This window comes from Ctenocephalides felis, unplaced genomic scaffold (assembly GCF_003426905.1).
Source record: "Ctenocephalides felis isolate EL2017-DRISC unplaced genomic scaffold, ASM342690v1 CF-g0.4_SCAFFOLD_03573, whole genome shotgun sequence".
NCBI lineage: Eukaryota > Metazoa > Arthropoda > Insecta > Siphonaptera > Pulicidae > Ctenocephalides > Ctenocephalides felis.
This window is the reverse complement of record NW_020539727.1, coordinates 21,808,208-21,836,083: the sequence shown is the minus strand read 5'-3', so window position 1 is coordinate 21,836,083 and position 27,876 is coordinate 21,808,208. Positions and strand designations below refer to the sequence as shown.

At 27.8% G+C, this 27,876-nt stretch overlaps 3 protein-coding genes and 2 long non-coding RNA genes across 5 annotated transcripts; 4 read left to right on the top strand and 1 right to left on the bottom strand.

The window, feature by feature from the left end:
* Window positions 1-146: 146 nt before the first annotated feature.
* LOC113389185 (protein spindle-F-like) lies at window positions 147-7,502 on the bottom strand. The gene is made up of 3 exons (XM_026626242.1): window positions 6,962-7,502; window positions 4,646-5,077; window positions 147-606 (listed from the first exon to the last, which is right to left on the bottom strand). Exons 1-3 carry the CDS (start codon window positions 7,320-7,322, stop codon window positions 209-211), a joined length of 1,191 nt encoding a protein of 396 aa, XP_026482027.1. The 5' UTR covers window positions 7,323-7,502; the 3' UTR covers window positions 147-208.
* Window positions 7,503-8,029: 527 nt separating this feature from the next.
* LOC113389208 (zinc finger protein 570-like) lies at window positions 8,030-9,237 on the top strand. Its single transcript, XM_026626267.1, has 2 exons — window positions 8,030-8,070; window positions 8,163-9,237. Exon 2 carries the CDS (start codon window positions 8,211-8,213, stop codon window positions 9,195-9,197), a length of 987 nt encoding a protein of 328 aa, XP_026482052.1. The 5' UTR covers window positions 8,030-8,070; window positions 8,163-8,210; the 3' UTR covers window positions 9,198-9,237.
* A 3,067-nt stretch (window positions 9,238-12,304) lies between these two features.
* On the top strand, window positions 12,305-13,524 carry LOC113389207 (zinc finger protein 595-like). The gene is made up of 2 exons (XM_026626266.1): window positions 12,305-12,364; window positions 12,457-13,524. Exon 2 carries the CDS (start codon window positions 12,503-12,505, stop codon window positions 13,514-13,516), a length of 1,014 nt encoding a protein of 337 aa, XP_026482051.1. The 5' UTR covers window positions 12,305-12,364; window positions 12,457-12,502; the 3' UTR covers window positions 13,517-13,524.
* Window positions 13,525-14,787: 1,263 nt separating this feature from the next.
* LOC113389336 lies at window positions 14,788-15,739 on the top strand. The gene is made up of 5 exons (XR_003368238.1): window positions 14,788-14,952; window positions 15,021-15,149; window positions 15,251-15,518; window positions 15,593-15,625; window positions 15,696-15,739. It is a non-coding gene; the product is annotated as an uncharacterized LOC113389336 (long non-coding RNA).
* A 20-nt stretch (window positions 15,740-15,759) lies between these two features.
* On the top strand, window positions 15,760-16,273 carry LOC113389335. Its single transcript, XR_003368237.1, has 3 exons — window positions 15,760-15,823; window positions 15,931-16,142; window positions 16,217-16,273. It is a non-coding gene; the product is annotated as an uncharacterized LOC113389335 (long non-coding RNA).
* Window positions 16,274-27,876: the final 11,603 nt, after the last annotated feature.

The window sequence follows — 27,876 nt, the reverse complement described above, 5'->3', positions numbered from 1 at the left end:
ACTGAGGTGAAAATTTTTTGAGACCACCCACTTTATCACCTGCCAGTTTTTACAATTTTCAACTTTTTTATTTTTTAATTTTTGTTTTGTATTTTAATAATATTAATAAACAAGTGATAAAAAAAAAACTAAAATCCATCGCTCTACACTAGAATACCCCCCTTAAATATAAAATTAAACATTTTCCTACAACTATTATTACCTCAATTTAAAAATTCCCAACAGTGTGCGTCACGATTTCAAAATTCGAATCAATGGCCATATTATTCCCTTCCGAAAAATGGCCATTAACATGTTCAGTCAATTCGTTCAAATTGTATTCAGGAAACTCCTTTTTACACATCGGACAAATTTTGGAGACCATGGTCTCGTAATTTTCTTCAGAATCGTTACAGTCGTCGGTTTTGAGGTTGTCTTCGCTTATGGGCCTGAAAAGGTTCGAAGGGCCACGATTTTGGGAAAGGTCTTCTGCTATCATTTGGGATGTTGATGAGATCGGTGTGGCCCATTTTGTTTCGTTAAGGCATTCTTTGAATAAGGAGTCGTTTTCTGGAGTCGCGTTGAGGTCTGGGATCGGTTTTTGGCATTTTGTGCATACTGGTTTATCTGGAAAAAAGACACTTAGGTAGTATCATTTTGACTTGAAGTCTATGTAAATAATTGACTCGCACAATAAGAATAGAGATTTAGAAACTTTTCTATATTTTTGTTCAGAAAATAGTTTAAATTCTATTAATGCTTGCCATGTCGTCCGAACCTAACACAACGCTTTCTCATACATTTTTACTTAGGCGCGGTTATGCATGGTAAGCGTTACTTCAATATTTTCTGTTTTTGAAGTAAAACTTCTTTACATGGGTTAGCAGTATAATTCGTGAGTTAATAAAAATGTCAGGATCGGAAGAATATTTTATCCCGTCCCCCATAAATAATTGTAGTGCAAATGATCGCAAATAAATAATGAAACTAAGGAAAAATCTGCGCTGCGTAAGAAATGATAGCTTTCGCTATGTATGTTTTGTGTGTGATCGACTTTGCCTTCAAAGTGACTTAGAAATATCAAATGATGCTCAAAAACAAATTCTTTATAATGTTTTTTGAATATTGATTCAAATAATCAGACAAACTTGTCGAAAGATATTAAATTCGGGTAAAATTCGCACTTTGTGTAAATTTAACGGGTTTGTATTTCCACCTATACCAAATTATCTACCTAAACTAGATACTGTATCTGAAAGGTTAATTTCACCTAGGTTATGTTTCGTGCAAATTAAACTATTGCGACATGCAAATGGACAATTTGGAATATTTGGTCAAATCATAAATGTGCCTGTTGACATTAATAATATGGTTAATTTATTACCTCGTAATATTGATGATGATCATTGCATTAACGTTCACATAAAAAAACAAATGATTCATAGATCAAGCTATGTGCAGGGCTTGATAAACAAAACAAATATAAAAGTATGGCTTCAATTTGTTAGGCAAGACGTTAGAAGATATCGTCAGCGAAAAAGTAAAAAAATAAAGTAAAAGTAAATGAATGTATGTTAATTTCAATTACATGAAGTTCTTCAAACACAAATGTTACAGGATGAGTTAAGTTGCAAAACAATATTTGGTTTAGGTGTTGTTTAACATAATCCACTGTGTGAATGAATATTATAGAATTTATTAATCAGCAATTACTTTAAAACGATCATGTCATATTTCAAGTACGACTTTGATTACATTATTCTTTGTATATATTATACAAATTTTTAATGCTATTAAAAATATATAATTTATAATTTATCATTATATAAATGTGTACAATGATTGACGACACTAATAAATGTGTGCATCACGAGTGTTACCATATTACTAATAAACATTATTCAAAATTTTTATATGATGTATTTATTTCACTCAACTTAAATTTGCTACTTTATACAGTAGCAAATAAGTTTTACTTCAATCGCGTGTGATCCTTACGCGCACTCTTTTTATTTTTTTATGTGAACAAAACTAGGTGAATGAAAGCAGTAAACTAAAACTAGTTTACTAAACACAACATCTGTATTAAACGAATGGTTTACGATTTAAAAACAATTTAAATTGTAAATACTATTTGCTATATGACTTTGAACCATTATTGTTAAGTGTTATTTTAAAGTATACCGAGAATGTTAGAAAACCTTATGAATAATTTAATTTTGAACAAATTTGTTGAATATTTCATTTAAATTAGACAAACTGTTTAAAACTTACAAGAGAAATAATAAACAAATGCGCAAATAATTTAGCATTTCAAAGTATTAGCCATACAAATTTATTAATTTGTTTCAATAGTAGAACCGAGTTGATCTAGAGACTCATGTTAATAAAATTTGAAGATTATTAAAAATATTTATGTAATTTTGCATTAAAAATTCAAAAAATTACCCAGTCTAAGCACAGTCTAAGCGCCACCCTGGTACAAATGTTTACCCAAGTGCGTTTAGACTGTTTATGAACTGGAGCACTTTTTCAATTTTGTGAAAACTATTGAAAAATGTGAAAATGCCGCCAAGCTAAGCACAGTATGAGTGAAAATGTCGCACACAATTATTTGCAAATGCGTTTAGACTGTGACTCTACGGGAGCACTTTTTCAATTTTGTGCAAATTAGGCAACTATTTTTCTTTTGAAATTGAATTCGAAATGAAGTGACGATTGTTAATATTCTGGAGATAAATTGATTTATGATTTATGATTTACATTTGATTTGCTCAGATATAACAAGATAATGAAAGTTACAGTATTTGTAATAATATATTTGAAAACATTTAAAATTTCTCGAATATTTCATTACAGTACGGGAAGTTTCAGCAATTTGCCTTAAGGCACCGTGCCGTACACCACTAATTTATTAAATATTTCAGATTAAAACTATTCTGAGTGGGGATCTGGAGTGTTTTTTTTTAACAATGGAAGCATTAGGTGTACAACTTCGAATTTATGCACTCATTTATTGTATATTCTATAAGTTTAAAACCATTTGTTTAATATGAATGACGTATTTGGGAAATTTATGTAAAATTAAATAATCTAAAATATTTTCTAACATCATTTAGCCATACAGCAACTCGGTATACTTTAAAATAGCAATTGAAAACATAAAAAATCGTATTGTAGAAACGGCGGAAGCAAAGTTGTACAACAATAATAGCACTCATTTATTGTAAATTCTATAATTTTAAAACCATTCGTTTAATATGAATGATGTATTTGGCAAATTTATACAAAATTAAATAATCTAAAATATTTTCTAACATTATGACGCCATACAGCAACTCGGTATACTTTAAAATAGCAATTGAAAACATATTAAATGTACAATTTTGCCTCCGCCGTTATTGTGAACAAATCATATTGTAGAAACGGCGGAAGCAAAATTGTACAACGATAATAGCACTCATTTATTGTATATTCTATAATTTTAACACCATTCGCTTAATATGAATGATGTATTTGGAAAATTTATTCAAAATTAAATAATTTAAAATATTTTCTAACATTGTGACGCCATACAGCGACTCGGTATACTTTAAAATAGCAAATAAAAACATATTAGGTTGTCAAATATCTCTCTTCCGCTTTTTTGCTCTTGGTTTATAATACAAAAAGGCGGAAGGAAGATATTTGACAACCTAATATTAAATGTACAACTTTGCTTTCGCCTTTATTGTAAAGAACTTGTATTGCAAAAACGGAGGAAACAAAGTTGTACAACAAAAAAAATAAAATAATAATAAAAAAAATCAGTAATGAGCTTTAAATATCTTTCAAGCATTTCTAAAGTAGAATTTTATTTATTCCATCAAAATTATGTCAAAAAGTTAATTGTAATGCACTATTTTCATGTTACATTAATTTATAAAAAATAATATATAATATATATATATATATATATATATATATATATAAAAAATCTCTCACTTTATATATATATATATATATATATATATATATATATATAGTGATAGATTTTTCTTCAGATGGTGAAATAATATAATAAAATTGTTTCTTGAGCATCCATCCAGTAATTAAAAAACAGTTTTAAAGAAAAATGTTTTTATTTATAGAGAACATACATTTCGAATCTTGATTTGACCCATCTTCAGTGCTACAATTAAATAATTCAGGGTTACAAATTAAAACAATATAAAAAATACATAATTAACAGACAAAAATAAGTAAAACAATGTATATGAAAAGTATATATGAAAAACAACCATAAAATAAACAAATGTAAAGAAACTCACCATACAAATAAACTTTGAAAAATAACACAAAAACACACAAAATTGCACAAAAAAAAATAAATATGAAATAAAAAATTGATAAAACGTCGTTATATACTTTTCATATACATTGTTTTACTTATTTTTGTCTGTTAATTATGTATTTTTTATATTGTTTTAATTTGTAACCCTGAATTATTTAATTGTAGCACTGAAGATGGGTCAAATCAAGATTCGAAATGTATGTTCTCTATAAATAAAAACATTTTTCTTTAAAACTGTTTTTTAATTACTGGATGGATGCCCAAGAAACAATTTTATTATTATTATATATATATATATATATATGTATATTATAAGTCTTTTATTACTCTTACCTTTAATTTGATTTCTCAGCAAATTCAGCATCTCGTTCAAACAATTCTTCTGCTCCAAAACTTGCCTCTTAACATCCCGAAAACCATCTGTACACTGACTCAGGGCTACACCAGAATCATCATTACCATCAGTAATATACGAAAAGCCTATATTTTTCAAGGGGGCTTCATCACTTTCTAAATCGGAATGCATTTCAATCATCTGCTCATATTGTTCTTCTAATACTGATTTGTCTTGTATGAAATTGTTGATTAATTTTAAAGAAATCTCTTCGAGACTCAGATCAGACTCTGAGGAGATTTTGGGGCACAGTTTGGGGTTCGGGGTTGATTGGGTAAAGGTTTTGGACCGGATTATGTGATGGTGGGCTTGCGGTTTGGGTATAGACGTTGGTTGCTCAATGGAGTCTAGTAGTTTGGACGATTGTGAACCTAAAAGGTAAAAGACTTATGTAGTGATTGATATATATATATATATATATATATATATATATATAAATATATATATATATATAAATATATATATATATATATATATAATATATATATTTATATATAAATATATATATATATATATATAAATATATATATATATATATATACTAGCTAACCCGGCAAACGTTGTTTTGCCATAAAAAATATGCCTAAATTGATAAAAAATTAATAAAAGTGCCAAAAATCAAATACTTAATAGATTTGGACTCTGATTCTTTGATAAATAGTTAAAAGCTTGTTATAATTTTCAAAATTATTTTACATTTCATACTTCAAAAATTAATTCACTCGCATCATAGTTTTTTGTTTATTATACTTTTGTCATGTCATATATGTCAATACAATTTTCTTTCAAATATTATTTATTTGTTAATAAATTATTAATTATTTCAAGTCATCAATGAATAATTATATAATTGTTAAATTCATAAGTTTGGCTAAATCAACACAGGAATATTGTGGAAATAAATATTTTTTTACATAAAGATTTGATTTTTGACATTTGCATTTCATTTCAAATTAATTATAATTGTCAAAATATTTTCTTTTCGGTCAAAATTTAATATAATATGATATAATATTTAGTTTGTCTAGTTTGTTTTTGTCAGATTCCAATATACCCTCAGATTTGTTCTATTCCATTTAAGAGGTTACAATTTCCTGTAAGATTAGCATTTGCGATGACAATTAAAATATATCTTAACTGATATATTAATAATAATATTATATTTCCATTACACAAATTTCTTCACACTCCGATAAATAATTCCAACGCATCATAGTGTTTTATTTATTTTAATTTTGTTTATGTCAATTTTTTTTTTAAATTAAAGAATAAATTAAATTTTAGTCTAAATCAATGCAGTATCTTTATCTAAATATACAATTTTTTATATAAATATTTGATTTTTTACATTTGCATTTAATTGAAAAATAGTGAATGCCAATTTCATATATCCAATATGCACTAAATTTATAAATGTCAAAATATTTCCTTCTTGGTCCAAAATTAATATAATATGTTAATATTTATTTTACAATAATGTTTTGTATCTATAATTTGCTTGGCAATATTGCCTATAACATAACTTGGAATAATTAATTTATTATTGCTTTTTTTTGTGAAATGTCAAATTTTTGTTTATGATTAATTTTAAATTCAATATGTCGCTTTTTTATTGTGATCTCTGATCTTTAATGTTTTGATGAAGTTTTGGTCCCCGAAATAATTTGGTAAGCTAATCAATTAAATCTCAATCGTAAATCTATATTTATAATTATTTTCATAAATATTGACAAATGACATTTCACTTTTTTTTGTGTCAACATTTATTTAAATTTTTAAGCATTGATTTTTAATTAGATTTAAAACTATAAAAAGTGATTTTGAATATAGCATTTCATCAAATTTAGATTTAAATGTTGGATATTTCTATATATGTACGTTTTTGATTTTTATTTTTTGAAATGTCAAATTTTTTTTCAAAAATTATATATCGAAATTTCCTTAAATTTTGACATTTGTCATTTTAGTGTTTTGTTTTTTTTTGGGTCATTTTCTGTCAAAATTTTTAGAAATGTATAAAAATTATATATTTATATTTTAAATTTACTTTTCAAAATTTCCTATAACCTAAGTTGGATATATATGCACACGATGGGCCAATAAAATTTAAAATCGGTTAAGTAGTTTGGGCGTCCATCGCAAACCAACATCGTGGCACGAGATTTATATATCTATATATATATATATATATATATATATATATATATATATATATATATATATATATATATATATATGAGGCTATAGTAGCTTACTTAGTGAGTGATTATCCTTAGTCATCTTTGACAAACGTGTCCACAAATGCCTATTCTCCGTAGCAACCATATTTATATGCTGCGTCAACTGGTTCTTCTGTCTATTCAATTCCTCGACTTTATCCTTGAGCATCTCGTACTCCGAGGGCCTTTTAGCATAATCAGTCCTCAAATTACAATCCTTATCACGTTGAGACTTCAACTTCAAGTTTTCTTCTTCCACAGAAATCAATCTTTGTTGTAACTGTTGACAACGTTCATTCATTGTTTTTAAAGCCAGTTGTAGGGCATGTGTTTGCACAGGACTCAGACAGTCGTCTTCTAAGGACGAAGGAGCCCTTGATGTAGAATTTTGCAACATGGTAATTGATACAAGTATGTCATTTGTTATAACCTTCAACGAGGGGAATCCCTGAAGAAAACATTGTAATCGATATATAGGTAATAAATACTTGGATATAACTTATATATAATTCCTATTTATTTGTATTGTATTTATTTAATAACTACATTTTAATTTTTGCGTCTTATTTGTATTAAATTAATTTCTTTTTTTGAAGTGAATGTCAAAAGTGAGAACTGTCAAGATGCACGTGGCCTCTGCGGTGAAACCGAGGAACTGTTTTGACAGTTGCCAGATGGATATGGGCGCCAAATTTAAATATACAAAGTTTGAAATTAAATTTTGCAACACTTGGCACTCAATCCGTTCTTGGTAATAAATTATCAGAGTTAGATCAACACGTCGGTCGACTTTTAGTTGAAGAAAGTCATTTTGTTCAAATTCGACGATACGATAACCTTGAGTTGGTTAAATTTCTATCATTGGCTATCATTGATTTTCCGGACTGGAGCGGTCTTATTAAGACGATTTTTAACTTCTGCATTAATAACATACAACTTGATGTAACAATAATTCGTTCTGAACTAATATTGAACCACAATCTGTCTTTTTCTATACCATATGATATATAATTTTGAATTTTGCCGCCATTAAACTCGTAGTTGAAATGTTATTAGTGTTGACCAATCACAACGAAGTAGTAGAACTGTCAAACTGTCAAAGTGCGTAAATAAAGCAAGTGAAAATATAAAATAATAAGAAAAAGGTCAGTGTTAGTATTATAACATATAAATAATTATCAAAATATATTTATTAAACGTTCCTAACACATAAATTACAATGCTTTTGGACTTTTAGACAGACACAGTTAGATTGCATAGTTACCATAACCTACAAAAGTTGAAAATGTTTGAAGAAACAAATTCAAGCACAGAAATTAAAATTGAACCGATCGAATATCCTCAAGTTAAACAAGAACTTGAAGATTATGAAAATACAACAGGTATTTGTATGGAGAATGATGAAATTTGTCCACAGCAATTTCTAATATCAGAGGTTACAGTTGAGGAGGATATAAAGCAAGAAATCATCGATGAGCAAGATTTTAAACATGATCCTCAAGTGAAACAAGAAGTTAATCATTATGATTATACTTCAGATATGAGTATTGAGAATGATGAAATATGCCTACAGGAATTTCTAAAATCTGAGGTTACGATTGATGAAGAAATGAAGCAAGAAAAGATCGATGGACAATATGCTGCGCCTAATACAAGTTTAAATGAGAAAACTTACATATTCAACGAAAACATTGGTGATTCAAGTAATATGAACAAATCATTTGAAAGTGTATCTGAAACATGTAAAATAAACGATAATCTAAAACCACATAAATGTAAATTTTGTCATAAAACATTCAAAAGAAAGTATCATTTAAAGCATCATGAAATAATTCACACTGGAGAACGTCCACATAAGTGTGAAATATGTCATAAAGCATTCAAAGAAAGGTGTCATTTAAAACGACATAAAATGATTCACACTGGAGAATTTCCTTACAGTTGTGAAATATGTCCTAAAGCATTCAGACAAAAGCGGCATTTAAAAGACCATAAAACAATTCACACTGGAGAAATACCTCATACGTGCAATATATGCAATAAAACATTCACATCAAAGCAATACCGAGAAACACATGAAAATTCTCACACCGGAGTGAATCCTTGTGAAATATGCAATAAATCATTTGCAACAAAACTATCATTAAGTCGACATAAAATGTATCATACAGAAGAACGACCTTACAGTTGTGAAATTTGCAATAAAGCATTTGCAATAAAAGATGTATTAAGACAACATTTAATAAGAGTACATGATGTAAGAAATGTGTAAGAAAACATTAAAAAAAAGTTTTGAATTTGCCGGAAACTAGCCAGCCTTAAAAACCTTTCTTTGTGGAACTGCACAATTCATGTATTTTTTTAACTCTGTTACTGATAAAAGTGAATTGAATGCAATTGTTTAATAACTTACAAATAAATGTTTAAATAAATATAAATATAGCATTTTAATTTGTTTTAATAGAGAAATATAAATAGAGTTTATATATTTTCATTATATATATATATATATATATATATATATATATATATATATATATACAGGGCCGGTCCTGCCTTGCATGCGATGCATGCAAAAAATGCGGGCGCACGCCTTAGGGGGCGCCAAATCGAGTTTCGGAAATTAAATTTATAATATATTATTTACATTTTTTATTATGTATATAAAATTAGAAATACTTAATAAATTATAATAAACAATTTAACTTAACTATAGGGATACGAAGACATAAAAAGCATAGTTATTTTGCAATGTGATATCAGTAGAAACAATTAACCGATTAATAATTTTGCAAATTAGTAAATAACAGCTCTGTTTATTGCTTAATATACTTATTCAATTTTTTATTTGTTTGAAGTTACCGTGGAATTGAAAAAGAAATTATCTAGTGTTCAATCCCATAAGCGCAAACCTGCGAAAGATTAAATTAATTGTTGGGCATTATTGACGGAAAATTGCGAGCTGATTTAGTTGAATCGGAACTTGTTAAAAAATATAAACAAATTATAAAAAATGGGGAGTCAGTTCTTAGAAAATGACTTGTTTATTCCGAGAAATTGAATTGTAACTTTTGCTTTTGTTGCAAATGTTTCGCATCTGTTGAACTTTGAATATTGAAGACATGCGTGGAAGAAATATGAAAAATGAAAGCAAAATTTACTTTGCAACGAAAATCTTAAGGCTTGTTTTATACCTAGTGGTGCCCATACTCTAAATTTAATAATTATTAACTATACACAAAATAATACAATCAAATATAATAAGTTTTTTTTTTTCAATATTGTTCAAGAAATGTGTAATTTCTTTGCATTTTCTACTGATTTTTGAACAATATGTACTTCTAAATTACGTTAAAAATTTAACTTTAAAACAAAAAGCTGATACTCTGAATATGACGGCTCTTACGATATCAATAAGGAGAAGTTTACGACACAATTTTGGATATTGTAAATGATGAAAAATTAAATTAATTTAAAATTTTAAAAATTCCAACATGAAATACGAGTGTTATGTTTGAAAATTAAATGCTAGTTTTTTTTTAAATATTAATATTGCACATACGTTAAGAATAATTGAAAATTTCAAAATATTTGATTATAATCAACCCCCGAATCGCCTCGATTTTCTAAATAAATTTAAAATCAATATGATTTATACGCTTTTAGATTATATTTAATTTTTTGTGCACTAAATCCAGAATAATTAAAAATTAATTTATTTATTTCACTTAATATTTTTGTTAAATTGACGTTATAGAATTTAAGAAATGCATTTCAGAAATAGTATTTATTATTTTGATATCAAGATCTTTATATCAAAATAATAAATACTATTTCTGAAATGCATTTCATAAATTCTATAACTTTAATCTAACAAAAATATTAATTCTTTTGCTATGGTAGTCGAACTTTCATCCATAACCAATTTACTTACTACATAATGAATATTACTAAAATGTTAAATTATGACAGGGATGTTTTATTTATTGATATCGACAATAAGAAATAAATTTAAAATCAATAAATTTTATACGCTTCTAGATTATATGTAATTTTTTGTGTACTAAATCCAGAATAATTAAAAATTAATTTTTAAAAAATATGTTAATATTTATATAATTTTAATGAAAATAATAGGGGGGCGCTGGAAAAAAAGTTGCATGCGGGTGCTAAGGACCCCAGGACCGGCCTTGTATATATATATATATATACTAGCAAACCCGACGAAATCCGTTTCGCCACCAGATGGTTTCGTGAGAAAGATGAAGAAATTTTTTGTTTGTTTTATATTTGAAAAGGAAAAATTTGATTTTATTGCACAACAGTAATGAATTTATTTCGATTACAAAAATGAAGGGTTTTTTAGTTGAACTTCTCTAAGTAAATGTAAGTGAATTCGCAAATTATCCGTTTCATTGAAGTGCTCTTTGGTAAACCACATTTTTTGTTTTCTGGTCTGACGTTAACACAAACAAAGCGGATGGTTTTCCAACTCGTGAACAGGCAACGTATAACTGCCCATTTGAAAAACAATGATTTTATAAATAATCTATTTGAAATTTATCCCGCAAACACTAAGCGATTGACCTTGAGACTTGTTATTGCGAACTGGAAATTGCAATCGTTTGAAGTCAAACGGAAGACCAGTCGGAATCATTGGTATCAAAAATCGCCAGAAAATGAAATTCAGTGCGTGTACATCATTATTCTTTGCGGCAAGAATTGCTCGTTGACTTAACCAAGCATAATTCTGATAATTCTCACTAATGTCATTACTCGAAAATTTAATTACGGTGCGTGAAGTTCCAGCAATTTGCATTAGGGCACGATGCCATGCACCACTAATTTTCTTAGCTATAAACCTTGCGGAGCCCGAGACCTTTCTTGGGTTCTGGAGTTATTTTGTCAGGAAGGAAAACCCGACTTATTTTTATATATATAGATGATTATATGATTATAAGTTGCTGTAAGGTCTTAAGGTATAAGAAAACTTTAAAGGCAATTTAATTTCGTACAAATCTTCCATACATTCCATTTACTTCTAACAAAACAGTCAAGAGTAACATTAACTTTATACAGAAGTCTTCCGGTTGTACCCAGCGACTCCTTGGGCCATGTGTTTTGGTTTTGTGTACCCGTAGTTACCAAATGTTGTATGAAGTGGATTTTGTTTCAAAAAAAGTGTACTATTTATCAGTTACTAAGAATTTAGAAAATTGGACCCTAAATGATGTAATAATAGTGCTATCTGAACTAATATTGAACCACAATCTATCTTTTTTTCTTGCAGCTATATGATATAAAATTTTGAATTTTGCCGCCATTAAACTCGCAGTTGAAATGTTATCGGTGTTGACCAATCAGAACGAAGTAGTAGAACTGTCAAACTGTCAAAGTGCGTAAATAAAGTAAGTTAAAATATAAAATAATAACAAAAAGGTTAGTGTTAGTATTATAACATATAAATAATTATCAAAATATATTTATTATAAGTTCACAACATATAAATTACAAGGCTTTTTGACTTTTAGACAGACATAATTAGATTGCAATTACCATAACCTACAAAAGTTGAAAATGTCTGAAGAATCAAATTCAAACACAGCAATTAAAATTGAACCGATCGAATATCCTCAGGTGAAACAAAAATTAGATGATTATGAAATTGATGAAATTTGTCCACAGCAATTTCTAAAATCAGAGGTTACGGTTGAGAAGGATATAAAGCAAGAAATCATCGATGAACAAGATTTTAAACATGATCCTCAAGTGAAACAAGAGGTTGATGATAATGAACATACATCAAATATGATTATGGAGAATGATGAGATATGCCTACAGCAATTTCTAAAATCAGAGGTTACAATTGATGAGGAAATAAAGCAAGAAAAGATTGATGGGCAAGATGTTGCGTCTAATGAAAGTTTAAATGAGAAAACTGACATATTCAACGAAAACATTAGTAATTCAAGTAATACGAACAAATCATTCGAAAGTGTTTCTGAAACATTTAAAACAAACAATAATCTAAAACCACATAATTGTATAATTTGTCATAAAACATTCGTAAGAAAGGAACATTTGCAGCGACATACAAAAGTTCACACTGGAGAACGTCCACATGAGTGTGAAATATGTCATCAAACATTCCAAACTAAGTTTACTTTAAAACGACATAAAATGATTCACACTGGAGAATTTCCTTACAGTTGTGAAATATGTCATAAAGCATTCAGACAAAAGTCGCTTTTAAAAGAACATAAAACAATTCACACTGAAGAAAGACCTCACAAGTGCAATATATGCAATAAAACATTCATATCAAAGCAATACCTTGAAGCGCATGAAATTTCTCACACCGGAGTTCTTGCTTATAACTGTGAAATATGCAATAAATCATTCAGAACAAAACAATCATTAAGCCGACATAAAGTGACCCATACAGGAGAACGTCCTTACAGTTGTGAAATTTGCAATAAAGCATTTGCATTAAAAGATGCATTAAGAGGACATGTAAGAGGAGTACATGCTGGAATGTATAAAAAACGTTCAAAAAAAGTTTTGAATTTGCCGGAAACTAGACAGCCTTAAAAACCTTTCTCTGTGGAACTGCACAATTCATGTATTTTTTTAACTCTGTTACTGATAAAAGTGAATCGAATGCAATTGTTTAATAACTTACAAATAAATGTTTAAATAAATATAAATATAGCATTTTAATTTGTTTTAATAGAGAAATATAAATAGAATTTATATATTTTCAAAAGAGAAGTTTATATTTATCTTAGATAGTTGAAATAAATAATTATGACTATGGCTATTCAGTTTTGAAATGCTTATATATATTATATGCGTTATACGATCTCATACGAGATTAGTCGAAATTGTACGAAATTCATCGAGATTGTACGAAATTCATCGAGATTGTACGAAATTCATTGAGATCGTATCAAAATTGTACGATATTGTACGAGATTCTATGAGATTTTGAAACACACATTAATATTTGAAATCATGGCATATATTGTTTCAAAACACAATAATTCTCCAGAATCTTCTAAATCTATATCTATATTTATATATATATATATATATATTATACATAGCTGGGCATTAACTCGTTAATCCGTTAATCGTTAATTAACGAAGTTAACATTTTGATTAACGGATTAACTTTTAAGTTAACTTTTAAAAATGTTAACGGACACGTTAACTTCCGTTAAAATGCGAGAAGTCCGTTAATCGTTAATCCAATGCCTACTATTTACCGCACGGCACAGCTTTAGCCAATGCCTTATTAAACGGCACAGAGAAAAGATTTGGACTACTACCTGAATGATGAACAGTGCCAACTTGCCGCGGCATTTCACCCAAAGTTTCGGTTAATGTGGCTGGAAACGTATGACAGCAGTAGAGAGGAAAGCAGTAAGAAAATGCACGGAAAAAAAGGTAGCGAAAAATTCGAAGAACAGAGATAGTTTAAGTGGCGGAGGGAGCAATGCGAGTAACAACGATGATGACGAGAAGGAAGACTTTTTCAATTCTGTCACTCAGTCTATAGAAAAACCAAAGAGCTACAACCCAGTAAACCACAGAAGTTACCACCACGTAACACATTTTGTAACTTTCGTTTCGAAACTGATGTTAAGTAAACGAACCGATGCTGTTACGTAAAGTTGTGAGCTTTAACCACCGTCGACGCGTTTAAACGTTTATAATACTGCTTTGTTCGTATCTGTCGGTACGTGGCGTGGTACGTTGCGCGGTCACATACATTTGCCTTTGAACATAGCCGTGAAGTGTTTTATGATCGAAATGTCAAATTAAACATAGGTTAACTCGGTCAGTGCATCGTCGTGCATCGTGGACGCATAATTGAGTATATTATCGTGTATGTTTGAAATGCAAGATATTTCCTTTATTGAAGCGTTATTTATTAATTGCTTTTATATTTAGTGCGAAATCAGTTGTAGAAATTAGTTAAACAGTCAGCTGGAAAAGTATTTAATATGAAACCGGCAAACAAGGTGAGTCTAATTGTACTGAAATATATTTTAATTTATAAATTATTATAATAATGTTTAGTCCTTTGCAGTATATAGGCCGCCTTCAATGCAAAGTCTGTTCATGTATTGTGATAATTGATTTGTCATGTAATAATTGAAATTTCTAACACACCAGTCAGAAACATAACCTCAATTCAGTGATATATGAATAAAGAGAAGTAAGTTATATAGTTTTATACATATTCATTTTTTATAGTTCCATTAGTATCGGAACTATTTAGCTAAGCACAAATTGATATAAGTTGGTTTTCAATTGTAGAGAAAATTATAGTGCTGATAACCCCTACGAAAATGGATTTCAAGCTAGGGAAATTTTCTCCAATAGAGAAGATAAATACAAAGTTAGATAATATATTAGAAATTATTAATCCTTTGTCACCAAAAAAAAAACAAGCAAGGCTTAAAAACATGCAAGAAGAAAAATAAGAACACATATCGATAAATAAGAACACATATTAAGATTAAGTGTTGAAAAGAAAATGAATTGTGGAGTATTTCTTAAGTGATGATATTGTATTACAGAATAGGTATATTAATGTTTTACACAAAGAGAATTTTAACTAATATGATTTAATACTAATTTGTAATGTTTTACTTTTAGGAAATTCACATATTTAATACGAAACCAGGAAAAGTGAGTATAATTGCACTGTTTTTTTTTAATTTACAAATTATTATATTAATGACTAATTAGTTATTTTCAGTATATAGGTCATGTGCAATGCAAATTCTGTTTATGTATTGTGATAATTGATTTTCACATAATTATTGAAATTTCTGACAGACCAGTCAAAAATCACATAACCTCAGTGATATGATATGAATATTAGAGGTAGATAAGTGTAATATATATGGTATCATACATATTCTTTATAATTTCATTAGTATCAGAACTATTCAGTTAAGCAAAAACTGATATAAATTGCTTTTCAATTGTAGAGAAAGAGTGCTCATAACCCCTATGGGTTATGTCAAAATGGAATTCAAACTAGGGAAAATTACTCTAATCAAGAAGATAAATTGTCACCAAAGAAACATGCAAGAAGGAAAACAAAGAATGCACTGGATATCACACATTATATGGATTAAGTGTTGAAGAGAACATGAATTGTTGAGTATTTCGAGTCTGATGATCTTGCATTACAGAATTGGTATATTAAGGTTCTACATGAAGAGAATTTTAACTAATATGATTCAGTACTAATTTGTAGTGTTTTACTTTTAGGTAATTCAGATCTTGAAAATTAATAGGATAAAATCAATGCAAGAAAATTGAGTGTGTGTTTATGGAATAATTATCTCTGTCATATGATCGTAGGAACTACATAGTCATTAACTTCAAATAATGAGTATGTTTAGAGGTAATGTTCACAAATGACTAATTTGTTCACAATGTTTTCAATTCAAAATTTGTGTACAATATTTCTAAGATGTTTGGTTCTATTTTAGATACATTAACAGATGCAAGTGAGTTGAACATATTTAGCGCAAGACTTAACTTTGCCAAGTCTGATTTAACTGAAGTTGCCAAGAGAGTTAAACATAATACATATTATGAATAAATAAATAATTATTTTTATAGGCTAACATTTTATGGACTATCAAAATTTAGGTTTCTAATGTTAACTATGTAATATGTAAATTTTGTATATTGTAAATGATAATATTTAATAAAATTACTAAATATCCGAAATTATTATTAATATTCTATATTTGTAGGAAATTTAATTAAATAAGTATGTAACATAAAAGACACCTACACGCTTTTTTATTCAATTTAGATACGTAGCAAAAATGTAACCGCGGTGTATTAGTGTGCAACGAAACAGCCGTTACGTTCTTGCCCGCGAAATAGATGCTTCTGTGCGCCTCCCAGGTTACGTACCTGGTTCGTGCGGACGTGCCTGCGTTACGTAACGTTCATGGCTTTGTTACGTTTTGTGGTTTACTGGGAAACTCTTTAAAGAACTAGCTGTAAGTGGAATTCTGTCTTAAGGCAATTAAGGCGTTGTGCCTTAAGGCAAATTGCTGGTACTTTCCGTACCTAAAATTATTATTTTTTTAAAAACGATTAACATTTTTGAAAAAAAATTACTTCGAAAAAATAAGATTTTTGAGAAACTATAAAATATTGGACAAAACATTATTTTTTTTTGAAAAAAAAAAATGTTTTCTTTATTTTGACATATTTTCGAAGATCTGAACTTTTTTTCAAAGCAATTTTACTGCTTTAGGACTGCATAGAGACAAAATATAAAGCGCGTAAGCGCCGCGTCGCTGTCTAACGCATAAGCATTGGTACGCAACCCATAGGAATGTTAACAAAATGTATACTTATTGTTAAAATGTCTATAAAATATCTGATAATTTGATGTGCATATGTCTAATGATCATTTTTGACCGCCAAATGGCTCATTTTTTTTACTTTTTTCTCCATATCTCCGAAACCGCTAGACCTACCTTCATGAAAATTTTATCGATTCCTCATCTTGTCAATACAAGTGAAATGTTTTTTGAATTATTCAAATCGGACGCTCCGTTCTCTTAAAAACTGAGTTACCGTTTTCGGCACTTTTTGTCCCGTATCTTTGGAACGGCTAGACCTGCCTTCGCCAAAAACTAATCAGCACGAAATCGTCGACGAAAATTTGTATCCGCACATACATACACACACGTACATACATACATACATACCAACACACACACACACACACATACATCCATTTTTTCTAAGGTATGCCAAAATAATCAGGAACCTTTGAAACGTAAAGATATATAAAATTTTCATTTTCGATTTTTTTGCGATTACTATAACTTGCCCTACGGGAAGTTAATAAGTTTTTTAAGTTCACTAACGCAACGATATAAAAATGTAATTTTACACATATTAACGGATTAACGATTAACGTTAACTTGCGTTAATTCTTCCGAAATGTAACGCTTTAACGTTTAACGAAGTTAACTTTTTTTGTAGCGGATTAACGATTAACGAAGTTAACTATTTGATTAACGGTGCCCAGCTATGTATATATATATTTATATATATATATATATATATATATATATATATATATATATATATATATATATGTAAATCACCGTACCTGTTATGCCTCACAGATGTCACAAGCATTTAAACCCAACACAATCAAAAATTAATTTTATTATTTTTCCTAATTATTTCAAATTTCAAAATAAATCGTAATTAAGTCGTTGAACTCTAAGTTGCAACATATATGTATATATTTATATATTATATGATTATAAGAAAGTTTTGATAAGAGAGACGCAATTATCTAAATATAGACATTGCAATATGTATGTATGTTTGTTTCTTAATCATTTTATTTGAGAGCACGTTCTGTGTTATTTTTGGTCAAGATGGAAATGATCTAAGTAAGACAATATATATATATATATATATATATATATATATATTATATATATATATCCATACGAACAGATGTTGTAAGGCGCGAATTTTAAAATCAAACAAGCATTCTCAATATTGAGTAAGAAAATTTAAAATAAATACATTAGATAAAATTTTTTTTCATCATTTTATTTCATTGAATTTATTTTAAAAATCATATTTTAGTTTTTTTTTACATTTCTATATATATATATATATATATATATATATATATACTATATTAGCAATAGCAATTTACATAATAGCATACTTTCAAAAAAATTGCTATTATGTTTAATATCCTGTTCTGATAATCCACTCATTTATTTTTATCATTGTCATTGTGATCATATTATCATATTTCTGTACTTATTATTATATATTATTATATATATATATAGTATATTCTGTACTAATTATTATAATTTTTTTGCAATTAATTTATTATTTAAGAAAAATCTATTTTCTTTTCCTAAACATATTGTTTGCTGAAATCTCATCAAGATCATGTTTCTTGACAGATGTCCTGAAGATGGAACATACCTAGTTCCGAAACGTCGACAGTAAACAAATAATTAAATAAAGAAATTATTTATTAAAAACTTTTCTTGTTTTTTTATTATTTTTGGATTCTTGTTCGAAACTCTACAAAATATACACAAATCCAAGATTCTACCATTCAATATATATATAATATATATATATATATATATATATATATATATATATTAGGTTGTCAAATATCTCCCTTCCGCTTTTTTGCTCTTGGTTTATAATACAAAAAGGCGGAAGGGAGATATTTGACAATCTAATATATACATATATATATATATATATATATATATATATATATATATATATATATATATATATATATATATATATGATTTAAATTATTTATATGCTCGGTTAACATTGTTTTGAATTGTTTAGGATTTTTTGAGTTATTTTTATGTTGATGCAGGTTACTCAGGTTTTGGCTAGTTTCTCCGATATATATATATATATATATATTATATATATATATATATATATATATATATATATATATATATATATAAAACATTTGAGAATCATTAATCTTTTATCTCTTTTACTCCGTATGAGTAGAGTAGAGCGACTGCTCTTAGATATGCGGGTACAACTACGTGATTATAGGCCTGTCCACAGGTTCGATCTAAAAACGCATTTTCTAAAGCCAAAAAGTTGCTGTAGAGTGTTATAGTATTAGGCAATATTATTGATATTTTAATTTTATACAAATTTGCCGAATACATTATTTTTGTATTATAATTAGTTTGAAAGTTATAAGTAATTTTGTAAAAAAAAAATTAACATGCTCAGAAGATAAATAAAACTTAAAATGAAAAATAAAAAATATATATATTTATGTTTGACGATTTTTTATGAATGATTTTATTCTGAACGTTAAAAATTGTTATATACAGATTAATAGATAATTGTATTACCTATAATCTGTGTAAACAAAGTATCTAGATACAATTCCGAGTTTTTAAGTTATGCTTGGTTAACAAAGAAAAGGTTGACAAAAATTTTCAAGTTAGACGAGTTTTTATTAAATAATTTTATTCTAAACGTTGATAATTGTTATATACAGATTTTTAGATAATTTTATAAGCTACAATTTATCTCAACAAAGTAAATCACAATTTCAAGGTTTTAAGTTATTATTCAAAATTTGACAAAATGTCCTGACGCTTGGTGGACCAAAAAATCATTTTTATTAACAATAAAACTGTTCAAACACAATTTTAAAGTACACCAAGTTGCTGTAGGGTCTCAAAATATAAGAAAACTTTAAAGACAATTTAATTTAGAACAAATCTGCCATACATTCCATTTACTTCCAACAAAACAGTCAAAAATAACATTGATTTTACTCTTCAAAAACACTTCAAATATTTATCCGACTTCAAGCACGATTTTAAAGTACACAGAGTTGCTGTAGAGTTTTGTAATATAAGAAAAACTTAAAGCTTATTCTATCTACTAAAAATATTCTATATAGTACTTTTCGATTAATCGAACAATTCCCAAGTTACATCGACTTTCATCCATCCTCCACTCCAACGAACGAAGACAAAGTAAGTTTATTTATCCGGCTTCAAGCACGATTTTAAAGTACACAGAGTTGCTGTAGAGTCTTGTAGTATAAGAAAAAGTTAAAGCTTATTCTATCTACTAAAAATCTTCTATATAGCACTTTTCGATTAATCGAACAATTCCCAAGTTACATCGACTTTCATATGTCCTCCACTCCAACGAACGAAGACAATGTAAGTTTATTTATCCGACTTCAAACACGATTTTAAAGTACACAGAGTTGCTGTAGAGTTTTGTAATATTAGAAAAATTTAAAGCTTATTGTATATACAACAAATCTTCTATATAGCACTTTTCGATTAATCGAACAATTCCAAAGTTACATCGACTTTTATCTGTCCTCCACTCCAACGAACAAAGACAAAGTAAGTTTATTTATCCGACTTCAAGCACGATTTTAAAGTACACAGAGTTGCTGTAGAGTCTTGTAGTATAAGAAAAACTTAAAGCTTACTTTATGTACTAAAAATCTTCTGTATAGTGCTTTTCGATTAATCTAACAATTCCCAAGATACATCGATTTTCATATGTCCTCCACTCCAACGAACGCAGACAAAGTAAGTTTTTTATCCGACTTCAAGCACGATTTTAAAGTACACAAAGTTGCTGTAGAGTCTTGTAGTATAAGAAAAACTTAAAGCTTACTCTATCTACTAAAAATCTTCTATATAGTACTTTTCGATTAATCGAACAATTCCCAAGTTACATCGACTTTCATCTGTTTTCCACTTCAACGAACGAAGACGAAGTAAGTTTATTTATCCGACTTCAAGCACGTTTTTAAAGTACACAGAGTTGCTGTAGAGTCTTATAGTATAAGAACAACTCAAAGCTTATTCTATCTACTAAAAACCTTCTATATAGTACTTTTCGATTAATCGAACAATTCCCAAGTTGCATCGACTTTCATATGTCCTTCACTCCAACGAACGAAGACGAAGTAAGTTTATTTATCCGACTTCAAGCACGATTTTAAAGTACACAGAGTTGCTGTAGAGTCTTGTAGTATGAGAAAAACTTAAAGCTTATTCTATCTACTAAAAATCTTCTATATAGTACTTTTCGATTAATCGAACAATTTCCAAGTTACATCGACTTTTATTTGTCCTCCACTCCAACGAACGAAGACGAAGTAAGTTTATTTATCCGACTTCAAGCACAATTTTAAAGTACACAGAATTGCTGTAGAGTCTTGCAATATAAGAAAAACTTTAAGCTTATTCTATCTACTAAAAATCTTCTATATAGTACTTTTCGATTAATCGAACGATTCCCAAGTTAAATCGATTTTTATCTGTCCTCCACCTCCAACGAACGAAGACGAAGTAAGTTTATTTATCCGACTTCAAGCACAATTTTAAAGTACACAGAATTGCTGTAGAGTCTTGCAATATAAGAAAAACTTTAAGCTTATTCTATCTACTAAAAATCTTCTATATCGTACCTTTCGATTAATCGAACAGTTCCCAAGTTACATCGACTCTCATCCGTCCTCCATTCCAAATAATTATCCGACTTCAAGCACGATTTTAAAGTACACAGAGTTGCTGTAGAGTCTTGTAGTATGAGAAAAACTTAAAGCTTATTCTATCTACTAAAAATCTTCCATATAGTACTTTTCGATTAATCGAACAATTCCCAAGTTACATCGACATTTCATCTGTTCTCGACTCCAAATAATTATCCGACTTCAAGCACGATTTTAAAGTACACAGAGTTGCTGTAGAGTCTTGTAGTATAAGAAAAACTTAAAGCTTATTCTATCTACTAAAAATCCTCTATATAGTACTTTTCGATTAATCGAACAATTCCCAAGTTACATCGACTTTCATCCATCCTCCACTCCAACAAACGAAGACGAAGTAAGTTTATTTATCCGACTTCAAGCACGATTTTAAAGTACACAGAGTTGCTGTAGAGTCTTGAAGTATGAGAACAACTTAAAGCTTATTCTATCTACTAAAAATCTTGTATATAGTACTTTGCGATTAATCGAACAATTCTCAAGTTACATCGACTTTCATCTGTCCCTCCACTCCAACAAACGAAGACAAAGTAAGTTTATTTATTCGACTTCAAGCACGATTTTAAAGTACACAGAGTTGCTGTAGAGTCTTGTAGTATAAGAAAAACTTAAAGCTTATTCTATCTACTAAAAATCTTCTATACAGTACTTTTCGATTAATCGAACAATTTCCGAGTTACATCGATTTTCATATGTCCTGCACTCCAACGAACGAAGACGAAGTAAGTTTATTTATTTATCCGACTTCAAGCACGATTTTCAAGTACACAGAGTTGCTGTAGAGTCTTGAAGTATAAGAAAAACTTAAAGCTTATTCTATCTACTAAAAATCTTCCATATAGTACTTTTCGATTAATCGAAGAATTCCAAAGTTACATCGATTTTCATATGTCCTCCACTCCAACGAACGAAGACAAAGTAAGTTTATTTATCCGACTTCAAGCACGATTTTAAAGTACACAGAGTTGCTGTAGAGTCTTGTAGTATAAGAAAAACTTAAAGCTTATTCTATCTACTAAAAATCCTCCATATAGTACTTTTCGATTAATCGAACAATTCCCAAGTTACATCGACTTTCATCTGTCCCCCACTCTCCCCAGAGGCTTGTTTTGAGAATCAACAGCCGTTCACTCACAGTCAGAATAAAATACGCGTTACGTACACGCGTTTGTAAAAGTTTAAAAATTAATAACAAATTATATAGTAACATTTAAAAAAAAATAGTGTTGAATTCTCTAGTGTTGGTTTTAAATTTTTGTATAAAAAAAATTTGGTTTTAGTGCCTGGTGTTTTGTAGATTTAATTTTGACTAAAGAGTTGCCTTTTGTAGTGTTGGTGTTTGTATTCTTGTTGGATTGTTGTGTTAAAACCAGTTGGAAACTTTATTTAAGACGAAGTAAGTTTATTTTAATGGGATTGAAAATAATATTTAAATATAAGGAATTTTAAATTTTAAGGTAAATATTGATATAAATTGGTGTAAATAAATTTTTAGTGCATTGGGAGTAAATCATAAATTTTGGATGAAAACACAAAAATCGTTTGAACAAGTTTTTTTTAATTGACTAAAGTCTTTGTAATGTATATTAAGTTTCAAAACGTGAATTTTTACTTAAAAAATTGCCTCCATATGAAATTATCTTAAAATCTGTGTATAACAATTATTAATATTCAGAATTAAAGTATCAGGACATTTTTTCAAATTTTCAACAATAACTTAAAAACTTGGAATAGTATCTAGATACTTGTTTGAAAGTCGATGTAACTTTGGAATTGTTCGATTAATCGAAAAGTACAATATAGAAGATTTTTAGTAGATAGAATAAGCTTTAAGTTTTTCTCATATTACAAGACTCTACAGCAACTCTGTCTACTTTAAAATCGTGCTTGAAGTCGGATAATTATTTGGAGTGGAGGATGGATGAAAGTCGATGTAACTTGGGAATTGTTCGATTAATCGAAAAGTACTATATAGAAAATTTTTAGTAGATAGAATAAGCTTTAAGTTTTTCTCATATTAGAAGACTCTACAGCAACTCTGTATACTTTAAAATCGTGCTTGAAGTCGGATAATTATTTGAAGTGTTTTCGAAGAGTAAAGTCGATGTTACTCTTGACTGTTTTGATGGAAGTAAATGGAATGTATGGAAGATTTGTTCCAAATTAAATTGTCTTTAAAGTTTTCTTATATCTTAAGACCCTACAGCAACTTGGTGTACTTTAAAATTGTGTTTGAACAGACGAATTATTAATAAAAATGATTTTTTGGTCAACCAAGCGTCAGGACATTTTTTAAACTTTTTAATAATAACTTAAAAACTTGGAATTGTATCTATATACTTTGTTCACGCAAATTATAGCTAATATAATTATCTATGAAACTGTATATAACACTTAATAATGTTTAGAATAAAATTATTTAATAAAAACGCGCCAAACTTGAAAATTTATATCAACCTCTTTTTTGTTAACACGAAGCGTCAGGACATTTGTTCAGAAATTGGTTTTTATTCTAATTTTTTGTACCAAAATCACAAATACTAAAATTTAAATCTATTTAATATTGTCAAAAAATATATTTAAAAATTTTTCGTTACATTTTGCATAAATTTTGCAAAATAATCGGTTTATTGATGAAAAGTGATACCTAGGGTCATCTTTTACCTGGTTTTGGGTCTTCAGAAGTTCTATTTTTAACATATTATACAAGATTAAAAGTTTAGCAAACCACAAAGTCGTCAAACTTTATATTTATATTTATATTTATATTTATATTTATATTTAAAATCCTCAACCTTAATAACTTGCTAACTCTCTTATATATAAGAAAACATAGTCAAATTAAAAATTATAAATTGATGATAATTGATTTTTTCATTGGAAATTTTTATACTTGGTTAAAAAATTATTTTATATAATTATGTGATCTTGTCCTTAAAAATATTTAGTAAATAAAAAAAATCTATATCCATTATTAAACTTTTATACTTGGTAGATTTAAAAAAATTAATTTATATTATGTGATCTTGTCCTAAAAAATATTTAGTAAATAAAAAAAAATCTATATCTATTATTAAACTTTTATACTTGGTAGATTTAAAAAAAATAATTTATATTATGTGATCTTGTCCGAAAAAATATTTAGTAAATAAAGAAAAATCTATATCCATTATTAAACTTTTATACTTGGTAGATTTAAAAAAATTAATTTATATTATGTGATCTTGTGCGAAAAAATATTTAGTAAATAAAAAAAATCTATATCCATTATTAAACTTGAAAGATTTAAAAAAATAATTATATTAATATGTGATCTTGTTCTAAAAAATATTGAGTAATATTTTCTATAAATAAAATAAAAATTTCTATATCCATTATTAAGTAGAACAATTAGCAAGACTCATGCTGGTATTATTAGGTAATAAATTTAATTTAATGACTGTTCCTTCATATATTAATTTAAATTTTTATTAAAGGTCCAGAGGACCTCTGTGTATGTTATATTTTATTTTATTAGTTTTTATAATAAATTATTACAATGTTTGAGAATCTCTGGCTCGTGTTAATCCCTTAAAAGAAAATCCCTACACCTGAATTTCTAAGGTATCATAAAAAATTATTTTTGACCCAGGGTCATAAAACTGGATTTAGTAGTTTGTTGAGCAATATTTAGGATACACTATTTGTGTTACATGTACTATTTGTTTATTATTTCTCTTGTAACTTTAAACTGTTTCTATAATTTGAATGCTTTTTGATAAATTTGTGCCAAATTAGATTCTGCACAATATTATCTAATGTTCTAATACTTTCTCTAATTTTCAATTTCCCGTGGAGCAAGTTATAGTAATGGGCCAAAAATCGAAAATGAAAATTTTTGCATTTCTCGACGTTTTGAAGGTTTCTGAACATTTTTAAGGGGCATACCTCAGATAAAATGGATGTGTGCGAATAAAAATTTTTCCTGTCGACGTTTTCGGGCGCCGATTTGAAGGGTTCAAAAAACATTCGATTCCTATTAATGGGGAGACGTGCTGATTAGTTTTTGGCAAAGACAGGTCCAGCGGTTTCGGAGATACAGAGCTAAATGTGCTAATTTAATTGATAAACTACCTAAGCACTTGTTACTTCAGTTGTGAAAGACTTGAAATATGTGTAATTTTAAAAATTCAGTATTTCTAAATTATTGGTTTTAGAAAGATGAAACTTTTTTATATGATACTTAAAACTATATACTAATTTTATAAAATATTAAACACATCTATGTTAGTACTAAATCAAAAGTTATTAAAAATTTAATTAGAAAGCTACCTAAGCACATTAGTTACTTCAGTTATGAGTGACTTGAAATATGTGTAATTTCAAAAATTCAGTATTTCTAAATTATTGATTTTAGAAAGCTATAATTTGGATATGTGATGCCTAAAACTATATACTAATTTTATAAAATATTAAACACATTTATGTTAGTACTAAATCAAAAGTTATTAAATATTTAATTGATAAACTACCTAAGCACATTAGTTACTTCAGTTATGAGTGACTAGAAATATGTGTGATTTCAAAAATTCAGTATTTCAAAATTATTGAATTTAGAAAGCTATGATTTTGATATGTGATGCATAAAACTATGTATTTAATTTAAAAAATTGTTTGAATTATTTTTTCTCAACTTTTTTTCTCAAAAAAAATTTTTTTTGTATATCAAATATAATTCCGATTTTTATTGTAATTATGACTTAAGTTCTCATATACTCTAAACAAATATTTTCAACTTTGCCATTCAGTTTATGAAATTCTTATAACTATTAGACAATGTTACAATATTAATAATAATCTATTTGAAAACATTTAATATTCCTCGAATATTTCGTTAAGGTACGGGAAGTTCCAGCAATTTGCCTTAAGGCACGATACCATACACCACTAGTTTAATTTAAAGTTAAATACATATTTCATGTATAAAAATATTTTTACTCTTATCAGAATCGTTTGATTTAATATTTTATCTACAATTTGTGGCCAAAGATTAATTTTCGGATGTCTGGCGATAATTAGTAACTTTTTTTCGAGTTTTCAGAAATATATTTATATATATTTGTATGAATTGAAATGAGTAACATTCAATTAGTATCGAAATATATTATTTGCACAGTTGTTTGGGACTTTGAAAATATAATACAATGAATGAGAATATAATTTACCATATAATAATGTACCATCATGTACTAAAATTATATTTTTAAAAGCATGACTCGACTTTTTCGATTTGGTTATTGAATCATAGATATTTTGGAGACTAAAATATCATATGTAAAAAATAACTAAAGGTGTATGGCATCGTGCCTTAAGGCAAATTGCTGGAACTTCCCGTACCGTAATGAAATATTCGAGAAATTTTAAACGTTTTCAAATATATTATTACAAATACTATAACTTTCATTATTTCTGCTATCTTTTTAAATGTAAATCATAAATCAATTTATCTCCTCAAATCATTTATCTATCAATTTATTATTAATCGACATTTTATTTTGAATTTAATTTAAAAAAAAAAATAGTTGCCGAATTTACACAAAATTGGAAAAATGCAGTCTAAACGCACTTCGGTTAACATTTGTACCAGAGTGGCGCTTAGACTGTGCTTAGCCTGGGTGATTTTTTGAATTTTTAATCTAAAATTACAAAAATATTTTATGAAAAATAAAAAAAGGTGTGATAATTTATATTTATCATCAAAAGCAATTGTTTTGTCAATACAAGCAAAAAGTTTTTTAGATCTTGAACTGCCATTTTTTGCCATTTTTTGCACGGTAACTCCGAA